The sequence below is a fragment of the Pelophylax lessonae genome (genome assembly GCF_965119305.1).
Source record: "Pelophylax lessonae genome assembly, chromosome: 11".
NCBI lineage: Eukaryota > Metazoa > Chordata > Amphibia > Anura > Ranidae > Pelophylax > Pelophylax lessonae.
In genome coordinates, this window is record NC_138778.1 from 96218045 (window position 1) to 96240016 (window position 21972).

Genomic DNA, 21972 nt, shown 5'->3' on the forward strand with positions numbered 1-21972 from the left:
GTACAACTGGGGAAATCGATGGTGGAGAAGGATCTCGGGGCTTTGGTAGATCATAAGCTTAATATTAACATGCAATGCCAAGCTGCGGTTTCCAAAGCGAGCAAAGTCCTTTCTTGTATTTACAGAAGCATGGACTCCAAAGAGAAAGACATTATTTTGCCCCTGTACAAATCGTAAATAAGACCTGATCTGGAATATGCAGTTCAGTTTTGGGCACCAGTTCTCAAAAAGGATATCGGGGAACTGGAGAAAGTGCAGAAAAGGGCAACCAAACTGATAAGAGGCATGTAGGAGCTCTGCTATGAATAAAGATTAAAGGAACTAAATTGATTCTGTCTTAAGAAGAGGAGATAAGGGGGGATATGATCAACATGTATAAATACATAAGGGGTCCATATAGTGATCTTGGTGTTGAGCTATTCACTTTAAGGTCATCACAGAGGACAAGGGGGCACTCTTTACATTTAGAAGAAAAGAGATTTCATCTCCAATTACAGAAAGGTTTCTTCACAGTAAGAGCTGTGAAAATGTTTAATAGACTCCCTCATGAGCTGGTTCTGGCCAGCTCAGTAGATTGCTTTTAAAAAAAGGCCTGAATTCTTTCCTAAATGTGTGTGTGTGTGTGTGTGTGTGTGTGTATATGTGTGTGTATATATATTTTTTCCCCTGCTGAAAACAATGCATGCAAAACCTGAAGTCAACCAGTAGCAAAATACAAATTTTGATCAGTTTTTGATACCGCCACAGTAGAATTGGCTTATTTTAGAATGGATATGTCATCTAAAAGAGAAGTATGGGTTTAAAAAAAATAAATAAATATTTATACTCCACTAGGTGGCTGTCCCTCGCAGCTTCTAAGACTGAGAACTGTGCAATCAAAGACCACTGATTGCTCAGTTCTCAGTTTTTTTTCTCTGCCCCTCCAGTGTTCACTGAAGTGCCGGGCTGTAAAGGGGGCGAGAGCAGCTGGCTCAGTCTCCTATTGGCATGCTGAGTGGCTGAGCCAGCTGCCATCCCGACTGTAAAGTTGGGATCAATCCAGAGCCTGGACTGGTTGAGTGATATCAGCCGACAGTGGGGTTTAGCCCCTTGTTGGCTAATAACGGGTCACAGAAGTGCAGAACAAACTGCATTCCTGCGATCCCCAGGAGAAGTATAGCAAAATAAGCTTTGGCTATACTTCCCTTTTTAAAGTGGAGCTCCACCCAAAAGGGGAAGTTCAGTTTTAAGGACTCGTTCCCCGCTCCTCTTGCACAAATGGCACTTTTGAGGAGCAGGGGGAGGGACAGGTACCCGATTTTGACAGGTGCCTGCTCCAATTTCCATTCCAAGAGCCGCGGCTCTCCTCCCTCCCTCCACCCTGCAGTCTTCTGGGACACTGACATGTCCCAGAAGACAGCATCCACCAATCCAGGATGTGCCGTGCGACTCGCTCATGCACAGTGGGTACCTGGCTGTGATGCCGCAAGCTGTCACAGCCGAGTGCCCATAGTGAAGATGCTGGCGCCACCGAGGGAGGATGATATGGAGGATGAAGACGCTGGGGTGAGCTCACCACTGGATCGTGGGACAGGTGAGTAGCTGGTTTTCTCTTTTTTATAGGTGGCTGGAGCTTCTCTTTAAGTACTGCATTTTTATTACTTTAAGCAGGCAGTGATAATGACAATACCATTTAAAAGTATTTCTTAGTGGAGTGTCTCCATGGCCTCTTTAAATTTGCCTTGCATGGTAATGAATGTAATCTCCCATCTCTAGGTTCCCAGCAGTCATCACCACAGTCAAGTTTCTCCTACAGTAAGAAGTCTGAAGATGATATCACTCAGAAGTCCTTCTCTGCGGATTGTAGACAAGTTTCACAGCAGTCCACAGGCACAGATACACAAAATCTGGATCAGACAACTAATACAGGTAAGATTGCACACTTGACAGGTGGGTATGGATGATGGGAAGCCTGATTTGATTATTGCCTTCATGCCTAGCTTTAGTCCTAGGCACTTTCACCCTCTTCCTGCCCAGGCCAATTTTCATCTTTCAGCGCTGTCGTACTGTGAATGACCATTGCACATGCAACATGTCATGCAACGCTGTATCCATATGAAATTTTTATATTTTTTTTCTCACACAAATAGAGCTTTCTTTTGGTGGCATTTACTCACCACTGGGTTTTTTATTTTTTGCTAAACAAAAAAAGACCGAATACCTTGAAAAAAAAATAAATAATTTTTCCTTTCTGCAAAGAAGTAATTTTTCTTCTTCACTGATGTGCACTGATGGGCTGCACTGATGGGCACTGATGGGCTGCACTAATGGGATGCAGTGATAGAAACTGATATGCTGCACTAATAGACACTAATATGGTTGCACTGATAATCAGGGCACTGATGATGATCAGTGTCCTGATTATTAGTGTAAATGTCCCCTGTCACAGGCTTTCCTTTCCCCAAACAGTGACAGTGCTGAGGAAAGGAAATGCCGATAACCTGCATTTGTTTGTGTTTTTTTTTTAAACAAATACTTTTTATTGAAATGTTTTCGAACTTGAACAATACATACATAAAATAAAAAGGAAATAAAGAAAAGTAAAGATAAACATGACTGTGGCAGCCCATTCAGACTGGCGTGACATGACTTTGTGGGGCGACCTGTGAAGTTGCGGTGCACAGGGTGCACCGCGACTTCGGCGCGACTTGCACGGACTTCATATAATTGAAGTCAATGCAAGTCGCCTCCAGGTCGCCCCAAAGTAGTACAGGACCCTTTTTCTAAGTCGGAGCGACTTGTGTCGCTCCTATTAGAACGGGTCCTGTACTACTCAATGGCGAGCGACCGACCGCGACTTGTCAGGCGACCAAGTCGCCTGACAAGTCGCGCTACTCTGAATGGACGCTTACATCGAAGTGGGTAGTGTACATACACAACTATTGATCAGTAAGCTTATGAAACACCCATCCATATAAAAGTCACATAATAAGCACAGTTACATTAATAATAACAGGGATATCAGGTTATTTGTACAAGAAACAAATGGGTATAAAGGTGATTTAAACAGAACCCAGTATCATCATAATGCCAGTATTACAAACTCAAAAAAAAAAAAAACATTAATAAAGATAAGAGGTAAACCATGTCGCATCTCATTCTCCTCATCCAATACCAAAGTAGATATTAACCGCTTCCATACAGAGCAGTTAGACACCCTTCCTGCCCAGACCAATTTTCAGCTTTCAGCACTCTCACACTTTGAATGACAATTGCTCAGTCATGCTACACTGTAACCAAACAAAATTTTTATCATTTTTTTCACACAAATAGAGCTTTCTTTTGGTGGTATTTGATCACAACTGGGGTTTTTTTTTTTCGTGATATATGCAAAAAAAGAGCAAAAATTTTGAAAAAAAAACACTTTTTTTTAGTTTCAATTATGAAATTTTGCAAAAAATAAATTTTTCTTCATACATTTGGGCCAAAATGTATACTGCTACATGTCTCTGGTAAAATTAACCCAAATTAGTGTATATTATTTAGTCTGTGTGAAAGTTATTGAGTCTAGAAGCTATGGTACCAATTACTGAAAATTGATCACACCAGATGTACTGACTGCCTATCTCCTTTCTTGAGGCCCTGAAATGTCAGGACAGTACAAATACCGACCAAATGACCCCTTTTTGTAAAGTAGACAGTCCAAGGTATTTAGTAAGAGGCATGGTAAGTTTTTTGAAGTTGTAATTTTTTCCCACAATTCTTGGGAAAATGAAGAAAAAAATTTTTTTTTCTTTTTTTTCCCACAAAGTTGTCAATTTATAAGCTATTTCTAACACATAGCATGTACACAGCAAAAATTACACCCAAAAATACATTCTGCTACTCCTTCCGAGTATGGCGATACCACATGTGTGAGACTTTTACACAGCCTGGCCACAAAAAGAGACTCCACGTCCAAGAAGCACATTCAGGCATTCTAGGAGCATAAATACACATAAAACTTTCTTACTACCCATCACACTTTTCAAGGCCCTAGAGCACCAATACAATGGAAAAGTCCACAAAATGACCCCATTTTGGAAAGCAAACACTCCAACGTATATTCTATGAGGCATTATGGGTCGTTTGAACATATCATTTTTTTCCACAGGTTTTTGGAAAATGTGGGAAAAAAATGAAAACTTTTTTTTTTTTACACAAAGTTGTCAATTTATAGGATATTCCTAACACATAGCATGTACACAGCAAAAATGACACCCCAAAATACATTCTGCCACTCCTCCTGAGTATGGCAATACCACATGTGTGAGACTTTTTCACAGCCTAGCCATATAGAGGGGCCTAACATCCAAGGAGCATCATCATGCATCCTAGCCACTTGCCTAGGCCTATTTTTGACATTTGGTGTTTACAAGCTAAAATCAGTTGTTTTGCTAGAAAACTGCTTAGAACCCCCAAACATTATATATTTTTTTTTAGCAGAGACCCTAGAGAATAAAATGGAGATTATTGCAATATTTTTTATCACACCGTATTTGCGTAGCGGTCTTCCAAACGCAATTTTTTTGGAAAAAATTCACTTTTTTTAATTAAAAAATAAGAAACCAGTAAAGTTAGCCCAATTTTTTTCCATAATGTGAAAGATAATGTTACGCCGAGTAAATGGATACCCAACATGTCATGTTTCAAAATTGCGCACGCTCACGGAATGGTGACAAACTTTGGTACTTAAAAATCCCCATAGGCGACAATTTAAAAATTTCTACAGGTTGCCATCTTTGAGTTACAGAGGAGGTCTAGGGCTCAAATTATTCCCCTTGCTCTAACGATCGCGGCGATACCTCACATGTGTGGTTTGAACACCGTTTACATATGTGGGCGGGGTTTCTGTAAGCATTCGCTTCTGCGCGCGAGCTAACGGGGACAGGGCGCTTTAATTTTTTTTTTTTTTTTTTTTACTATTTATTTTATTTATTATTTTTTATTTTTACACCGTTTAAAAAAAAAAAAAAAAAAATTGATCATTTTTATTTCTATTAAAAGAAATGTAAATATTCCTCGTAATTAAATAGGCACGACAGGACCTCTTTTTTGTGAGATCTGGGGTCAAAAAGTCCTCAGATTTCACAAGTACACTAAAAGATAGAAAAAAAAAAAAAAAAATAATAATTATAATATAAAATGAAAAAAAAAAAAAAAAGGACCTTTAAACCGGTTGCTAGGCAACAACATTTTCCGTAGCTCCGGTCCTCCAAGACCATAGAGTCAAGTGAGGGCAAGCTTGCCCTCACTCGACATCCTGTCAGTGAGGATTCGGGACCGGATCGTTTTCCCCGCTGCCGGCGGGTCCGGTAAGCGGGGAAAAGGACCGGAACGCGTCGGGAGGGGGGGGGGGCGCCTCTTCCGCCATCCCGGAAGGGTGATCCCACGGCGAATCCGCCGCTGGGACCACCCTTATCGGAAAGCCAACCGTCCACCGTTTAAAAAAATACCAGGGTTATGGCAGCTATCTGCTGCCATAACACCGGTATTTAGGTTTAAACGGAGGACGTATATAAACCTTTTTGGACTTGGACATGGTGGCTGTATGAAGGGTGACAGGTACTCGGGTACTTTGTTGGGCAGGTGACAGGTACTCTGGTACTGATGAGCAGGTGGCAGGTACTCGGGTACTCCGATAGGCAGGTGACAGGTACTCGGGTACTCTGATGGGCAGGTGACAGGCAGGTGATAGGTACTGATGAGTAGTACTCACTGACTGATAGGTGATAGGTGATACTGTACTGATGGGTACTGATGATCAGTACTGATATGTGATAGGTACTGATGAGTACTGATGAGTAGTGATGGGTACTGATGAGCAGGCGGAAAGTACTTGGGTACTTCAGGCGTCAGGTACTCTGATGAGCAGGTGGAAGGTACTCGGGTACTCTGATGGGTAGGTGACAGGTACTCAGGTACTCTGATGACGGGTACTCCGTTGACAGGTACTCAAAGTACCCGAGTACCTGTCATCAGAGTACCCGAGTACCTGTCATCAGAGTACCCGAGTACCTGTCATCAGAGTACTCGATTACCTGTCATCAGAGTACCCGAGTACCCGTCATCAGAGTACCCGAGTACCCGTCATCAGAGTACCCGAGTACCCATCATCAGAGTACCCGAGTACCCGTCATCAGAGTACCCGAGTACCCGTCATCAGAGTACCCGAGTACCCGTCATCAGAGTATCCGTCATCAGAGTACCTGAGTACCTGTCATCAGAGTACCCGAATACCTGTCACCAGCCCATCAGAGTACCCAAGTACCTGTCATCTGAGTACCTGATGGGCTGGTGACAGGTACTCGGGTACTTTGATGGGCTAGTGACAGGTGCTCTTTATTGGGGGGGGGGGCAATCGGTGTGGTTGGGGTGCACTGTAGTTGGTAACTAGCTGTTACAATCTCCTCCTCACACAGGATCAGTGTGTGAGGAGGAGAACACGGTGACAGCTAGTTACCGTGTTCTCTGTTGACATTTGTGACCGGCTGTGATTGGACACAGCCGATCACGTGGTAAACTGCCAATTTCTATTGGCTGTTTACCTTGATCAGGGATGGGCTATGTCCGAGGGACGAGCCTCATCCCTGATCGCGCCGCCGGGGGCGCGCAGTAGCAGCTAGAACGGGCCGACGTCATATGACGGCGGCCCGGATCTAGACAACCACTTTGCCGACGTCATTTTACATGACTCGGTATGGAAGTGGTTAAGTATAGCACCACTCATTGAGTTCCTCATGCCATGGTGTTGATGCTTTCAATAGTGAACAAATTAGCACTAGAATAATGAGACCAAGGAAAAAGGGGCAAAGCCTGGCATCGCTATCCAAGGTTCCCAGAACTTATGAGTACCTGTTCATGAGTAGATTTGTTGTTCTCTCAATTCTCAGAAGCATACACTTATGGCTCCCACACTCTTCCAACGGCGTTCCCTTCAATGTTCACCCTTTCTCCTTCACAATCACGTGCGTTAAGATTGTGAAGGAGAAAGGGTGAACATTGGTGGAACATCGTGGAAGAGTGTGGGAGCCGTAAGTTAAGTGTAGGCTTCTGAGAATACCTAGATTGATCTGCTGTGATTGAAGAAAGGGCAGCGCCTATAGGGACGCATCCATGTGCATTGTTTTATCCACCTGGTAAGAGGCTTGGTTAATTGACTTTTTTCACGTGGTGAACATACCATTGGATTTCTTTCACTTCACAGAGATATATTTTTGGGGAGATTATTGCACCTTACTTTCATCCATCTGGTAAGGAAGATACCTCACAGGTGGGTGGATCACAGATATTTCATTTGGAATTATTTTGAGCACCTGTTGGTTCTCGTTTTTGGATCCATCATCATTTATATATTATGGACACTCATGGACTTTGTTTGAATATTAGTCACATTTAATATATACCTCATATATATGCTGGACCACGATTTCTGTGTATATATATATCAACAAAAGTTTTTTTTGTGTTTATCACATTTGAATATAATTTATTGTTTATAGCGCACCAGACAATTTATTCACATATTATTCTATACTAGGTAAATAGGACCTTTGGTTGCGGCTTACAGACACATCAGCGCACCCTTCATACCACTTTTCACTTGTTCTAATATAGTAAGCCAGGATTCATCTGATATCTCACTTAGGTCTCTTTCCCACCTGAAACTAACCTAGCCAGAAACTTTTCCAGCAACTGTTTGTATAGGGATGAGATATGGCCCCGTTTTCAAGCAGTAGCCTCCAGAGAGGAAAGTAATGGCATATTTTGAAGGGAAAGGTTAGTTTTCTGGGCTTGGGCCATCAAGACGTGCCTTAACTGGAGATCTTGAAAGAATCTAGAGGTAGGTAATTGATATGTCTCTTGTATATCTGATAGGACCTTCTATTTTGTTGAGTGTACATTTGAGCTACATATCTAATACCATGAGTGTACCAGCAATGAAACCCTTCTAGTTTCTGCACTTCCTCCAGTCTAGAATTCTCCCACAAGGGTGTAATCACAGATATACCATCATATTGCATAATAGCCTTCATTTCTTTCCAGACCTTGTACATAAGTTTGAATGTAGGGCCCGATGTAGTCTTCACAAAGATGCCTGATTTCAGCTGCGACATTAGACTGTACATTGAAGAACGTCCTAGTAAGAGGCCTTAAACAGGATCAGTTAAATTTATCGTATCCCATCCAGCAAAATGTTGCAGCTGGGAGGCTATAAGATATACAATTTTATTCTGGGACTCCTACCTTTCCTGATCTGGGTGCGATAGATAGTCTGTTTTTTTTTTAAACCAGGCGTGCAAGATCCAAGCAGGGTAATTGTGTAGTGTGTATATATAGTAATTGGGAAGCCCAGATCATTTTTATAAGATTTGTATGTCCCACTACTGACAGGAGTAGTTTAACCCATGTTTTACTTTTAGTCCTAAATGTAGTTAAGAGTGGAGTTAGATTAAACTTTAGGAAGTCTTCAACCCTGGGGGTGAACCCAAATCCCCAAATATTTAAGGGAGGAGAATACCACCAGAGTTTGACTTGCACTAGGGCAGAATAGGGTTAGGTACATCTAGAAGGAAGAGGGCAGACTTGTCCCAATTAATAGGAAAGCCTGAAAAAGACCCAAATTGGACCCATAAGTGAAATGACAACTTGTCAACTCTATCCCCTCTATGGAATTCCACTATGGAATCTGATTGCTAAATTGCCACTGCCAAGTGCTTGATGGCCAAGGCAAAAATGAGTGGTGACAGGGGGCACCCCTGTTAAGTACCTCTATATAGTGGAAAAGAATGTGAAACCGACCCATTGATCTGCATGCACGCCCTAGGGGCTAAATAAAGCAGTTTGGACCCACCTTATAAATCGTCTGCACAGTCCAAATAATTCTAACGCTTTCAACAAATAGGGCCATTCAACGCTGGGGAAAGCATTTGCTGTATCTAGCGATAGTATCGCCCTAGTACCAGAATTGTCCGAGGGAATTTGAACATTTAAAAAGAGCCTTCGGAAGTTAATTGCTCTGGATCTAGTGGGTATAAACCCAGACTGATCTGGATGGGTTAATCGTTGTTGCATGTATGTGCTAAGCCTAGTTGCGAATACCTTGGCTAAAATTTTAACATCCGAGTTCAAAAGAGAAATTGGACGATCTGTTCCGGGTAAAGGGTGTCTTCGTCTGGTTTTGGGATAACAACTATATTCGCATCATTCATAGAGCTTGGAAAAGTAAGGGACACATACTCTTAAGAGTCATTACCATTTCAGATAGTAATACATCCCCATATATCTTGTATATTTCTGATGGAAGGCCATCAGTACCTGGGGTCTTGCCTGACAGATATAGTAGTGTGTAATCATTCCCTGTCTGTAGGGGAAAATCTGCGTAGGGTCAATTAGTGGAAGAAGTCTGCAAGTTGGGTAGTGTGGTATGTCATCTTGCTCTGATAGAGAGTAAAATGAGAATAAAATTTTATTCAGACGATGGGACACCAGCCAGGGTCAAGATAGTACTGTCAACCAAAAGGGATTCGCAAGCCAGTTGGGCTTCTTTAGGGGGCAGTGTTTTTATGTAACTACAGTCAGAGCTGAGTGATCAGATTAACCTTTTGGAAAGTATGCCAAGTCTGATACCCAGGGAGAAATCGTATCAGAGCTCAATAGTAAATCAATTTGTGATAATGGTTGGTATGTGCTCAAATTGCAAGAGTAGACCCAGGAAAGGGGATTACGTGAACGCCACAGGTCTCTCAAACCCAGCTCCTGAAGCTGCCAAAAAAAGGAGATCTCGGACTGTGGTCCCGCAGGGTGACCGTCCATACCAGGATTGTATACATTGTTAAAATCCCCGACAATCAGCAGGGGTGTACCCGGATATTCTGCCAAAAAGGTGTCTAAACGCTGAATCACCTCATTGTATTGGGGGGGGGGGGGGGATATACAGTATAGAGCCCAAAATACAGTGCAAAGTGCCAATCTTAAAAACCAAAAATGCATAACCTCCTTGTGGATCAATGAGGGTACCTGTGCAGGAGAATGGGACTTTAGGGGGGGGGGTAATGTATACTAGTGCCTCTTACATATTTAGAATAAACAGAGTGATATTGCGTAGGGAACGCTCTTGTCCACAGTAAATCACAGTTTCGCCAGTAAGGTGTGTTTCTTGCAGGCATAGAACTGCAGTTCCTGTTTGTGACAGAGTATTAAAGATAACTCTTTTCTTGATGGGGTCCTTGATTCCACGAACATTCCATTAGGTTAATGTAAAATCAGTAGCCATGAAATATTAAAGGAAAATAACTACTACATTGGATCAGAGAGACCCAGCGGAGATTGGAGAATGCCATACAATGTCTTGAAAAAGCAGGCGAAGTCTCGATCTGTTGGAGATTAAGGTAATGTAGTTCAGGCAGTATAGCAACGACCAAAAGGAAGTAATCAAATCCATGGCATATAGGAGATGCTGAATGAGAGTTAGGCAACCAGATTGTGGGACAAATGGAAACGGTCCAGCTAACCAAACCAGTCAAACTGGGGGCAGGAAAGAACAACGCCATGCCTTTTGCATAAGGAACCATAACGTCCAGCTAGTTATCCTCTTAGCCAGAAAACTTGAAAGTGGTATCATAAATGTCATGTTTGATCCGCCATTGGCTGATAACGGTAAAGGCCTCCCAAATCTAGAGAGGTAGAGAATAACTACAGGGCACTAATCACTCATGTAGTAACATTTTTATGAGCAGAGACTGAATGTTGTTCGTTCCGGTCTAACCAAGAAGCAGCTGCTCGTAGAAGAGCACCTCTCCCTGTGCAACCACTCGAAGCTTCACTGGCTATAACATGGCATACTGAACTTGTAGGGAGTGGAGATGCCGTTTAACATCTTAAAATTGAGCTCTCTGCTTTAGAAAAGTCTGGCAAAAAAGAAATCCTGGAGCCATTGATCTCAACTGCGCCTTTTGTGTGAGCTAATGCTAGGATAGTATCACGATCTTTGTAATGTAGAAATTTCAATATAAATGGCCTTGGAGTTTTGCCCGGGGGAAGGGGCCGTGCAGGTATTCTATGAGCCCGCTTCACAGCAAAGAATGATGTAAAAGTTGGTTAGATCAAAAATATCCAAAAGCAATTTTTCGATAAACTCTGCAGGATTTTTCTCTTCCATTCATTTAGGCAGGCGATTTTCAGTCGTATGGGAAGCCTTCAGAGCCGATATCAAGCCAAGTCCCGGCAGAATCTGCAGATTCAGCGTCCTCTTACATGCAGAGCCAGACCGCACCCCCCACTGACATTTCTTTACATGGGATCAGCTGTGATTGGACACAGCTGATCACAGGGTAAGGGGCCTCTGTGATTGACCAAAGGACACAGCGATCATAGAGTGCACCCGAAGGGCAGGGTTCTGGAAGGACGTCAATAGATGCCCTCCCAGAACTGGACAACCTCGCTGTAGCCATCTTTTGGCTATAGTGCGGTCGGCAAGTGGTTGAAGTGAAATTAAACCTAAAAAGTAACAAATTGCTGACCGGAAGAATTTGTATTTGGTCATAAACTCTTCTCCCTGCCTGTAAGCATTTGTGTACATTGTGCCACGCTTGCGCAGCTCAGCGTACATTTTTGGCATGTCCCTGTGACATGATGATGTGGCTTCTGTGTGCATGTGTGGGAGTGACATTATTGCAGCCCTGCCAATAAAATAGCTGAAGCATTCGAACCCAAAGGAAGACCAGGAAAAGATGGAAGTGATCATGACAGTTTGATATGTTTTCCATGAGGCCCCTACACTACTAGTTTGTGGCCCTGCTGCTTCAGCCTCTCCTGTGTACCTCAGGTTTTCACCAAGGCGCGGACTCCAGTGTTAGCCTGTGGCATACAACTCAAAATGTTGTAGTTTTAGCCCAAATTAGGTTTTAATAATGGTAGTTTCCAGAACAGATATACTGCATATAGAGGGAATCTCTTTTACAGAGAGGCAGATAACTATAAAATAACTAGCTTGCAAGGGATTTTACCCTTCATCACACCTTTTAAAGGAAAAAATAGAGTTTTGGCTTTAGATACAATTTAGACTGTTGCAATAAACTGCTACACACAATTCCTAATAATTGGTTGCGTCTTTTTGTATGTTTGATATTGGTACGGCATGTATATATACAGTGTGTTGCAGACCATCTATGGAACAAATGTTTTGAGTTTATCTGAAGATGTGATCGAAAAATATTTGCAAGCTCCTTACACATTTTTGATTGTTACTTGTTCCAGCAGTGACTGAAATCAAACAAGATGATCTATATGAAGTGGAACAACCAATTCCAGAGGAGAATCCGAGAGATGAAGTGGAAAGCCAGGCTTCCAGTGACACCTCTGAAGATTACATCATCATTCTGCCTGAGTGCTTTGACACCACCAAGCCTCTTGGGGAGTCCATGTACTGCTCAGCCCTCTCTGAGTCCCAAGGTGACCAGGAGAACGATACAGAGCTTACAGTGGATGAAGAGAATTGCGAGGATAGTGTCCCTGTCCAAACTCACACTATTAATGACATGCTTACAACATCACAGACTCTGGACACTGTACCACTTACCCCAGAAGTACTGACACCATCGCCTTACCTGAGGTATGAAAAATATTAGGTCCAACCTGATAGTTTTGTAATTTTGCTTTTGCCAAAAGGGCTGATGTTTGATAGGAAGGCTAGTGAATGTTATTGCTTTTCTTGCAACTGCATTACTAAGATCAGTGGAGAAAAAAAAAAAGAATATGGCTATATATCATACCAGCTATGATAATTTCACTGAAACTTTGACTTTTGTGTCTTTAGCAAACATTTGTCACATTTTTAAATAGCAGTCATTGTGGTTACTTACATTATCCTGTCCAAGACTGTCCTATTAATATCAATGTGAGGCATCACTCACAAAACTGGGTATGAGAATTCTGAGAAGTGGGCTTAAGAAAAAAAAGTGAGCTTGTACTTTGCTTGGACTAGATCCAGGTTTGCTTAATTTCGAGCTACACATAGAGTATATACCTGCATTTCTGGTACTCTGCCTTTTGTAGCATCTTCAAATCCTGTGTGCAGGCATCGATTTCTGTATTAATTAAGAAATTTATAGTTCCTCAAATGTGAGAAGAGAGCATATAGGAGGAGGAATGGTGTTTATGACAAGAGACTAGAGTAGGATCCAAAAAGGAGATAAAAAGATAAAGAATTAGTGGCTTTGTATCTGATTAGATTGAATTGTAGGACCTTGACTGACAAATGCTGTTGACTAGGAAAGTTGGTATGGCATCAAGTAGTGGGAGGGATGGAAACTAATGGAAAATAGATTGGACAAGTAAGGGGTAGAATCAGAGTGTATCCCACATATGACACAAGATTAATGGTCATAACTTGAAAGTAAGGAGGGTTGGTAGTACCCTAACGGGCATATAGCATTAAAGGATTAGGACAAGAATCTGGAGGCTGGGCAGCTTCTTCGATGACAAAGTTTCCTGCACTGGCAGGGTGCTTAGAACTCCTCCTCCGCAGCTTTATAGACTGGCCTATGTCATAAAAATCTTCCAACAAATGGGAAGAAAGCACTTTAATCCAGAATCTAATTCCTCAGCCACCAAGCCAAGGATAGCTAGAATCAGGACTGAATTGCCCCATAATGACAAGATGTTGAGTTGCAGATGTCTAAAGTGAGATGGGCCAAAGGGAGCTCACTCAAAGGACTCTCTGAGGGAATGGATTATTTCTGAACAGCATCCAAAAACTGGATACAAAGCCAATTAGGCGTAGCAAATCTTTTATATCCAAGTGCTTCCAATCCCTGTAGAGAAAAAGTTGCTTCCAATCTCCATAGGGAAAGCCTTTGTGGCCTAAGGGGGTCACAAAGAACCCAGGACTTGATAGAAACAGTACTGATAGAAGCAACAGGCTAATCTAATTTCAGAGTGGTGTGGACTGCATCAATAGGAGCTGCTATAGTCTTTTTTTAATTTGGGAGTAATGGCAATAGATTTTGAATCATCAGAGGCAAGCTTACTAGTCAAGGTTGGGGGATTCAGAATCGAGCAGGGTTTCTGCGACCAAATGCTTAAAGAATGTGCTGGTGAGGGCACAGGAATGTTTTTGTTGCCTCCACAATCAAAGTCGGCAAACAGCTGAGTAATGTAGATCAAAAACCTTATCAATTTTATCAAAAATCTTTATCTTTAGCTCCCAACCTGTTAATGGAAACTGAGCTTGGAGGCACGTGGTACAGCAGGACTGTCCCTTGCTGCGATGGCAGCATATAAGCTCAGGATATGATGCCTCACATTCTCATGAAATCTAGGCTAAGCAGCTGGTAGCAGGTGGGGCCCAGTGACCAGAGGGTCAGAGGGCTAGAAGTGATTGGCAGTAGGAATAGATTGAGGATCAAAGTTTCATGTGGTTTTATAGGGAGTTAGTTGAGGCTGGGGTGAGGGCAAGGTGGGGGGGGGGTAAGTGAGGGCAGGGTTTTTTGGGGGGAGTAGCAGGGTTGTTGAGAGTGGGGTGGGATAAGGGTTGAGGACTGGGGTGGTTGGGATGCAGCTTCTCATGCAGGTGGATCCTCTGGAGCTGGAAGCCTTGGGCCAACTGAGAGCCTGGGAGCAGCTGAGCACTGCTAATACATCTGGTCCTGTCCCTTCCTCCTGTGCAACTGGGGCTAGGAGTACCTCAGTGGGGGGCCGAAGGTAGAGCGGGGAGGGACTCCAAATTTTGTACACCAATGAGCTAATCCCCCCTGTGCATCTATTTTTTTTAAAAAACACTTCTCTGGGTCCCCTATATTCAGAGGCCAGCCTTCAATGTAATTGTGTGGAGCGCTGCTGCGGATTTATCCGCCTAAACCCGAAAGTGGTTAAACAGTTAACATTCTGTCCTCCGGCACCCACTAAACATAGGGGACCCGGAGAAGTTTATTAGCTTATTAGTACACAGAATTTTTGTTCCCATCTGCTCTACCCCTTGCCCCCTCACTGAGTTTGCCAAGCCGAACTGAAGGGCTGTGGGCTGGTGTGGTAAAAGCGGTGGGCATGGAGATGGGGCAGAAGTGACAGCTGGCAGGAGGGGAGTAGGAAGCGGAGAGGGGAATCCCCGCGGACAGCTGAAATGCCATTGGTTGTTAAGGACGCAGCAGCCTCACTCCTTAACAACCAATAATTGCTGGTTTTCTTTTCTTTACATTTCAGCTGTTACCGGGGGAAATCCCGCTGGCGGCTGAAAGAACCGAGGCCAGAAGGTATCAGTTTCGGGTATCGGAGCATTTGCACGAGTACTGATACCCGTGCAAATGCTTAGTATCGGTATCAATACCGATATCGGTGCAACCCTAGTGTTGAGTTATTCACTTTAAGGTTTATCACAAAAGGACAAGGACACTTTTTACATCTGGAGGAAAAGAGATTTAATCGCCAAATACGGAAATGTTTCTTCACAGTAAGAGCTGTAAAAATGTTGAATAGATTCCCTCAAGAGCTGGTTCTGGCCAGCTCAGTAAATGGTTTTAAAAAAAAGCTTGGATTCTTTCCTAAATGTACATAATATAACATTTTCTAGGTCAAGTTGATCCAGGAAATATCCGATTGCCTCCTGGGGGATCAGTAAGGATTTTTCCCACTGCTGGAGCAAATTGGGTTATGCTTTACTGTGTTTTTTTGCCTTCCTCTGGATCAACTCTGGGTATGGGATTGTGTATATAGAATTGTAAACATTTGTTCCCCTTTTTATTGGTTGATCTAGATGGACTTGTGTCTTTTTTTCAACTAAACTAACTGTAACCCCCTTGCACAGTAAAGCCAGCTGGAAACTGGGGATAATGGCATCCAGTAACCAATAAACATGAAAAAGCAAGCTGCTCGTTGGTCTCTGTCCGACTGGCCTACTCACTGAGTCTTCAGAGGCAGAGCAAACTTGGAGATAATGAAAGCAGTTTAGGACCTGGAAATACTCAACAGCTAACCTTTAATAAAGTTGGGTCTGGAAAGTGCCTTACACAGAATCCAGTGCCCAAAGGTCACATCCTGGTCAGCCCCTCAACATCCAGTCCAGTGGGGCATCGATGTGGTACGGTCCAAAAGCTAGTTTGAGGATGACTGTATCAGATAGCTGCTGCAAGGTGGGCAATCCTCCAGCAGTGGTCTTGAGTCTTGATTGAGATACATTTTGAAGAAAAAAGTGCTCCTGTAGGCAGCAGTATAACAAGGTTTAAGGCTTAATGTGTCCCTCAATTGACAAGAAGAGTGTGATGGTACTCCCCGTCACTGGGAGTGAAAGACCGATACTTAATGGACACTCAGAAAAGGGTTTGGATAAATTCAAATGGGAGAGTAATAGTTATTAACAATATCTCTCAAGAAATATAAAGATTTAATCCCACTATACACTGTAAGACCTATAGCCTGTTGCCAAGACGTCTGTGACTCCTAAATAACCAAAGCCATGCTTAGATGTGTATTCCATGTACTTCAATGTAGGAGACAGACAGACTGTCACTGGCAGTCTTTTCCTATTGTCTGTCTATTTAGGCGCAATGTGGATTGTGTTAAGTCTGTCTGTTCCATTGTTAAATGTTAATGACCTCACATTGTTTCTGTCCAGATGGCTAGATAATTAGTTCAGGTAATTCTATTTCTGTATACAATTTCATCTGTATAGGATAATGTAATCAGGCAACCCCTGACCTGTGTGTGGTAATCTGATCAGGAGGGGGAGGTCCATGCTGTATATAAATTCTGTGTGACTGTTCAACAAAAGGAGATTCCAGTACAAGCTAAGTTGTTGGCTAGCTTTGTATGGGGGCGGCTGGGAAAATCTGGTATCTATGTTCACTACTGGGAGGAAGCCGTATACTGACAGAAGTCCACAAGTACTGTGTGGGTTGAGGTTCCCTTACAAAGAGGAACAACTTTTAAGATGCCCTTTTCATTACCAAATTATGCATATCTCTTTTAAGGTCCTCTCAAGATGCTCCAGCAGTCTCTGAAGTGATGGAATATATGAGGGTTGAACATGTGGCAGCATCAATTCCTGAGCCAGCCGACACAGGTAATCTATCAGTACCCAATTTAAGGAATAATTTACCCAGATTGTGTACTATAAGGGACAGTTACATAAATGGGAATAATGCTTGACGAAATTGAGAGAGGTATCTTTGGGCTCATTGTTCAGTTTTTTAATATATTCAAAATTACAGCCATGAGATGGCCTCCAAATTGGGTTGATCCATAGCCAATATATAGCCTGTTGACAATAGAATCTGCTCACTGCCTGCTTTGAACTACAAATTTAGGGCCTACCTGATAGGGAACTAGTCCTTAAGCTTCTCCATAAGGTTCTGCCCACTGTCAGCAACACTGTCTGCTATGAGGCTTTTCAGCCATGAAGCTGAAAGTGTTCTTAAAACCAGTGACCGGTAGGAATGTGGTTGTGGCGGCAAATATGCTGCCTACTACACAGCGTACAGGGACAGGCACTCTGCCTGTCTGCGTATGCCAACTTACAGTTGGTCATAACTCTTAACATACTGTAACTGGTGGCAGGGCATTTGGAAAGGCCATACCGCCAGAAAAATGTGGAAAATACTTTATTGAAATCATTGTGCATGTTTTTGAATCTCTTCTCTCAATATACTTTTAAATCATTTGTACACAAAAGAGATGACACTTACTGGGCTGCAGTTACTCTGAATAGATATGTATTTTTTTAAAATGACATCGGCTATATGCTGAAAAGCTATTATCACTTAATCTAGTCCCTGCAAAATTTATTTTGGTTAGGGCTATGTGAAATGGTCACAAACTCTAAGGGGATAAAAATTGATGATCAAGGCCATAAAAAAAGTACACAAAGTGGAAACTAATTGTATTTTAGACAGGAGCATTACATTTTTTTAATGTGATAATAGTCCTTTTAAGAATATGTACAATTGTTTTATGCTCATGCAAAAAAAATACTAAATGTAGTCCTTTCTAAGAGGTTTTTCACATTTCGGAGTAAGATGAACAATCTTGCATTTAGAGCCTTTCCTACCAAACCCCTATCCATCAGCTATTTTCTTTTCCTAAGAAACTAGTGTGCTCAGTAGGCTACAATTGCCACCAAAAACTGCATTTATTTAATTATATTATAAAGAAGTACAAATTTTAGTCAAATTATAGATTTGTCAAGATTACTTAATGTTGTAAAGCTTAACCACTTGCCAACCGCCGCACGACTATTTACTGCGGCGGTCAGCCCCTCACAGGCAGAGTGACGTAGGTCTACGTCGCTAGCCTGTGAGGGTCTAGGGAGCGAGCGCGTGTGACCGGCGGACCCGATGTCCGTCGGTCACTCGGCGATCATCGGGGGAGAGGGAGAAAGTCAGGCGGCTAGTGTAAACAAGCCGCCTGTCATTCTCCCCGGTGTATGAATGATGATCATACGGTTCTACTATGTAGATATGTAGAACCGTTGATCACTGTTCATACATCTGAAGCCACAGCCAATCAGTTAGAATCACACCCCTAGGGACACACATAGCCCCTCCCTCTCAAAAGTTAACCCCTTCACTGCCAGTGTAATTTTACAGTAACAGTGCATATATATAGCACTGATTACTGTAGAAATGTCACTGGGAACCCCAAAAGTGTCAAAAATGTCAGTCAAGGGTCCGATCTGTCCGCCGCAATGTCGCAGTACCGCAAAAAAAATCGCAGATCGCCAACATTACGCATAAAAAAAACAACAAAAATGACAAAAATCTTTCCCTTTGTTAGTGAATGCGATAACTTTTGCGCAAACCAATCAAAATACGCTTTTTGCGTTTTTTTTTTTTTTTTTTTTACCAAACATATGTAGCATAAAACAAATTGGCCGAAAATGATAAAAAATTTTGATTTTTACATTTTTTTTTGGGGGAATTTCATATAAAAAAATGTGAAAAATATTGTTATTTTTGCAAAATTGACGCTTTTTTTGTTTATAGCGCATGATCAAAAAATCGCACAGGTGATCAAATACCACCAAAAGAAAGCTCTGTTTGTGGGAAAAAAAGGACATCAAATTCGTTTGGGTACAGCGTCGCACGACCGTGCAATTGTCCGTTAAAGTCACGCAGTGCCGAATCGCAAAATACCCCCTGGTCTTTTAGCAGCCAAATCCTCCGGGGGTTAAGTGGTTAAAGCTTGTTGTAAATGCCGCTTGCACTGTCAAGCATTGATTGTACAGGTTTTTGAGTGAATTTACATGTACAGCTCTATAGAGTGCTAGCACAGAGAATGAATCCGACTGTGTTGCAGTGCCCTCTGCTGCAACATGCTTCAGGCACTGGTAGCCAACGAGAAGGCCTATGGTTGTATTATTTTTGAGAAGAGGAGGACCCCGCAATGGACGTGTTTATTCATAGAGTAGTCTTGATGCTGGGAAACAGCAAGGGCACATATTGTGAACAATGGTATCCTATTTGTTGCTATGTATTCTAGCATAGCTGTGAAACACTAGACTGAACAGTATTGGAAATATATTGTCAGATAAAGCATTCACATACAGTAAGGGGAAAAAAGGATTTGATCCGCTGCTGATTTTGTACGTTTGCCCACTGACAGAAATTATCAGTCTATAATTTGAATGGTACGTTTATTTTAACAGTGAGAGACAGAATAACAACAAAAATATCCAGAAAAATACATTTCAAAAAATGTATAAAATTATTTGCATTTTAATGAGTGAAATAATTATTTGACTCCTTTGTAAAACATGACTTAGTACTTGTTAGCAATCGCAGAGGTCAGATGTAGTTGGTCACCGGATTTGCTCAAATCTCAGGAGGGATTTTTGTCTTACTCCCCTTTCCAGATCCTCTCCAAGTCATTAAGGTTTCAAGGCTGACGTTTAGTAACTCAAACCTGCAGCTCCCTCCACATATTTTCTATGGGATTAAGGTCTGGAGACTGGCTAGGCCATTCCAGGACCTTAATTTGCTACTTCTTGAGCCCTCTTTTGTTGCCTTGGCCGTGTGTTTGGGGTCATTGTCATGCTTGAATACCCATCCACGACCCATTTTCAATGCCCTGGCTGAGGGAAGGAGGTTCTCACCCAAGATTTGATGGTATATGGCCCTGTCCATCAACCTTTTGATGCTGTGAATTTGTCCTGTTCCCTTAGCAGAAAAACACCCCAAAGCATAATGTTTCCACCTCCATGTTTGACAGTGGGGATGGTGTTCTTGGGGTCATAGGCAGCCTTCCTCCTTCTCCAAACACGGCGAGTTGAGTTGATGCCAAAGAGCTTGATTTTGGTCTCCTCTTCCCACAACACTTTCAGCCAGTTCTCCTCTGATTCATTCAGATGTTCATTAGCAAACTTCAGTTGGGCCTGTACATGTGCTTTTTTGAGCAGGGCCTTGCAGGCGCTGCAGGATTTCAGTCCTTCATGGCGTAGTGTGTTACCAATTGTTTTCTTGGTGACTATTGTCCCAGCTGCCTTGAGATAATTGACAGGATTCTCCTGTGTAGTTCTGGGCTAATTCCTCACTGTTCTCATGATCATTGATCATTGATCCATTAGGTGAGATCATGCATGGAGCCCCAGACCCAGGGAGATTGACAATTATTTTGTGTTTCTTCCATTTGTGAAAAGTTGCACCAACTGTTGTCATCCTCTCACCAAGCTGCTTGATAATGGTCTTGTAGCCCTCGCCATTTCCAGCATTTGTGTAGGTCTACAATATTGTCCCTGACATCTTTGGACCGCTCTTTGGTCTTGGCCATGGTGGAGAGATTGGAATCGGATTGATTATTACTGTGGAAAGGTGTCTTTTACAGGTAACAAGCTGAGATTAGGAGCACTTCCTTTAAGAGCTCCTAATCTCAGCTTGTTACCTGTATAGAAGACACCTCGGAGCCAGAAATCTTGATTGATAGGGGATCAAATACTTATTTCACTTATTAAAATTCAAATCAATTTACAACTTTTTTAAAATGCGTTTTTCTGGATATTTTTGTTGTTATTCTGTCTCTCACTGCTAAAATAAACCTACCATTGAAATTATAGACTGATTATTAACCACTTGCCGACCGCCGCAAGTACATATACTGCGGCGGTCAGCCCCGTGCAGGCAAAGTGACGCATGGGTACGTCACTCGCCCGCGAGCCAATAGGGGGCGAGCGCGCACTGCCGAAGGAGTGCTTCCGCCCCCGCTTGTTTACGGGCATCCCTGCGCGAGTGACCGGTGGTTCCGATGTCTGCTGGTCACTCGCAATCTCCCGCTGGAGAGGGAGAAAGGCAGGCGGCTGATGTAAACAAAGCCGTCTGTCATTCTCCCTGGTGTAACGGCAGAGATCATACAGGATCGTATGTCTCTGTGGTTACATCAAAAGCCACACCCCTTTACAGTTAGAAGCACGCCCCTAGGGACACACTTAACCCCTTGCTCTCTAATAAAGTTAACCCCTTCCCTGCCAGTGTCCCAAGTGCGCTTGAGGTCACAAACTGATGGCTGGACATTCTCCTTCTGGTAGAGTGCAGAAAACATGGTTATCAATTATGGCAAGTCATCCAGGTCCTGAAGCTGCAAAGCAGCCCCAGACCATCACACTACCACCACGTTTGACTGTTGGTATGATGTTCTTTTTATGAAATGCTGTTTTCGTTTTACGCCAGATGTAACGGTGCGCACACCTTCCAAAAAGTTAAACTTTTGTCTCCTAAGTCCACAGAATATTTGCCCTAAGGTCTTGGGGTTAATCAAGATGTTTTGAGGCAAATGTGAGATGAGCCTTTGTGTTCTTTTTAGTCAGCAGTTGAATCTTTTTGTTAAATCATGAACACTGACCTTAACTGAGGCAAGTGAGGCCTGCAGTTCTTTAGATGTTGCTCCTGGGAAGGTTCACCACTGTTCCAAGTTTACTCCTTTTGCGGATAATGACTCTCATCATAGTTCGCTGGAGTCCCAAAGCCTTACAAA

At 42.6% G+C, this 21972-nt stretch overlaps 1 protein-coding gene across 1 annotated transcript in view; it reads left to right on the plus strand.

Moving 5' to 3' along the window:
* The window catches only part of NBR1 (NBR1 autophagy cargo receptor), a 156063-nt gene that overhangs the window by 122513 nt on the left and 11578 nt on the right, over positions 1-21972 (plus strand). The window contains exons 17-19 of the mRNA XM_082271980.1: positions 1756-1929; positions 12277-12631; positions 16983-17074. Of these exons, the coding sequence (XP_082128106.1) occupies positions 1756-1929; positions 12277-12631; positions 16983-17074 (621 nt within the window). The remainder of the gene's footprint in view (positions 1-1755; positions 1930-12276; positions 12632-16982; positions 17075-21972) is intronic.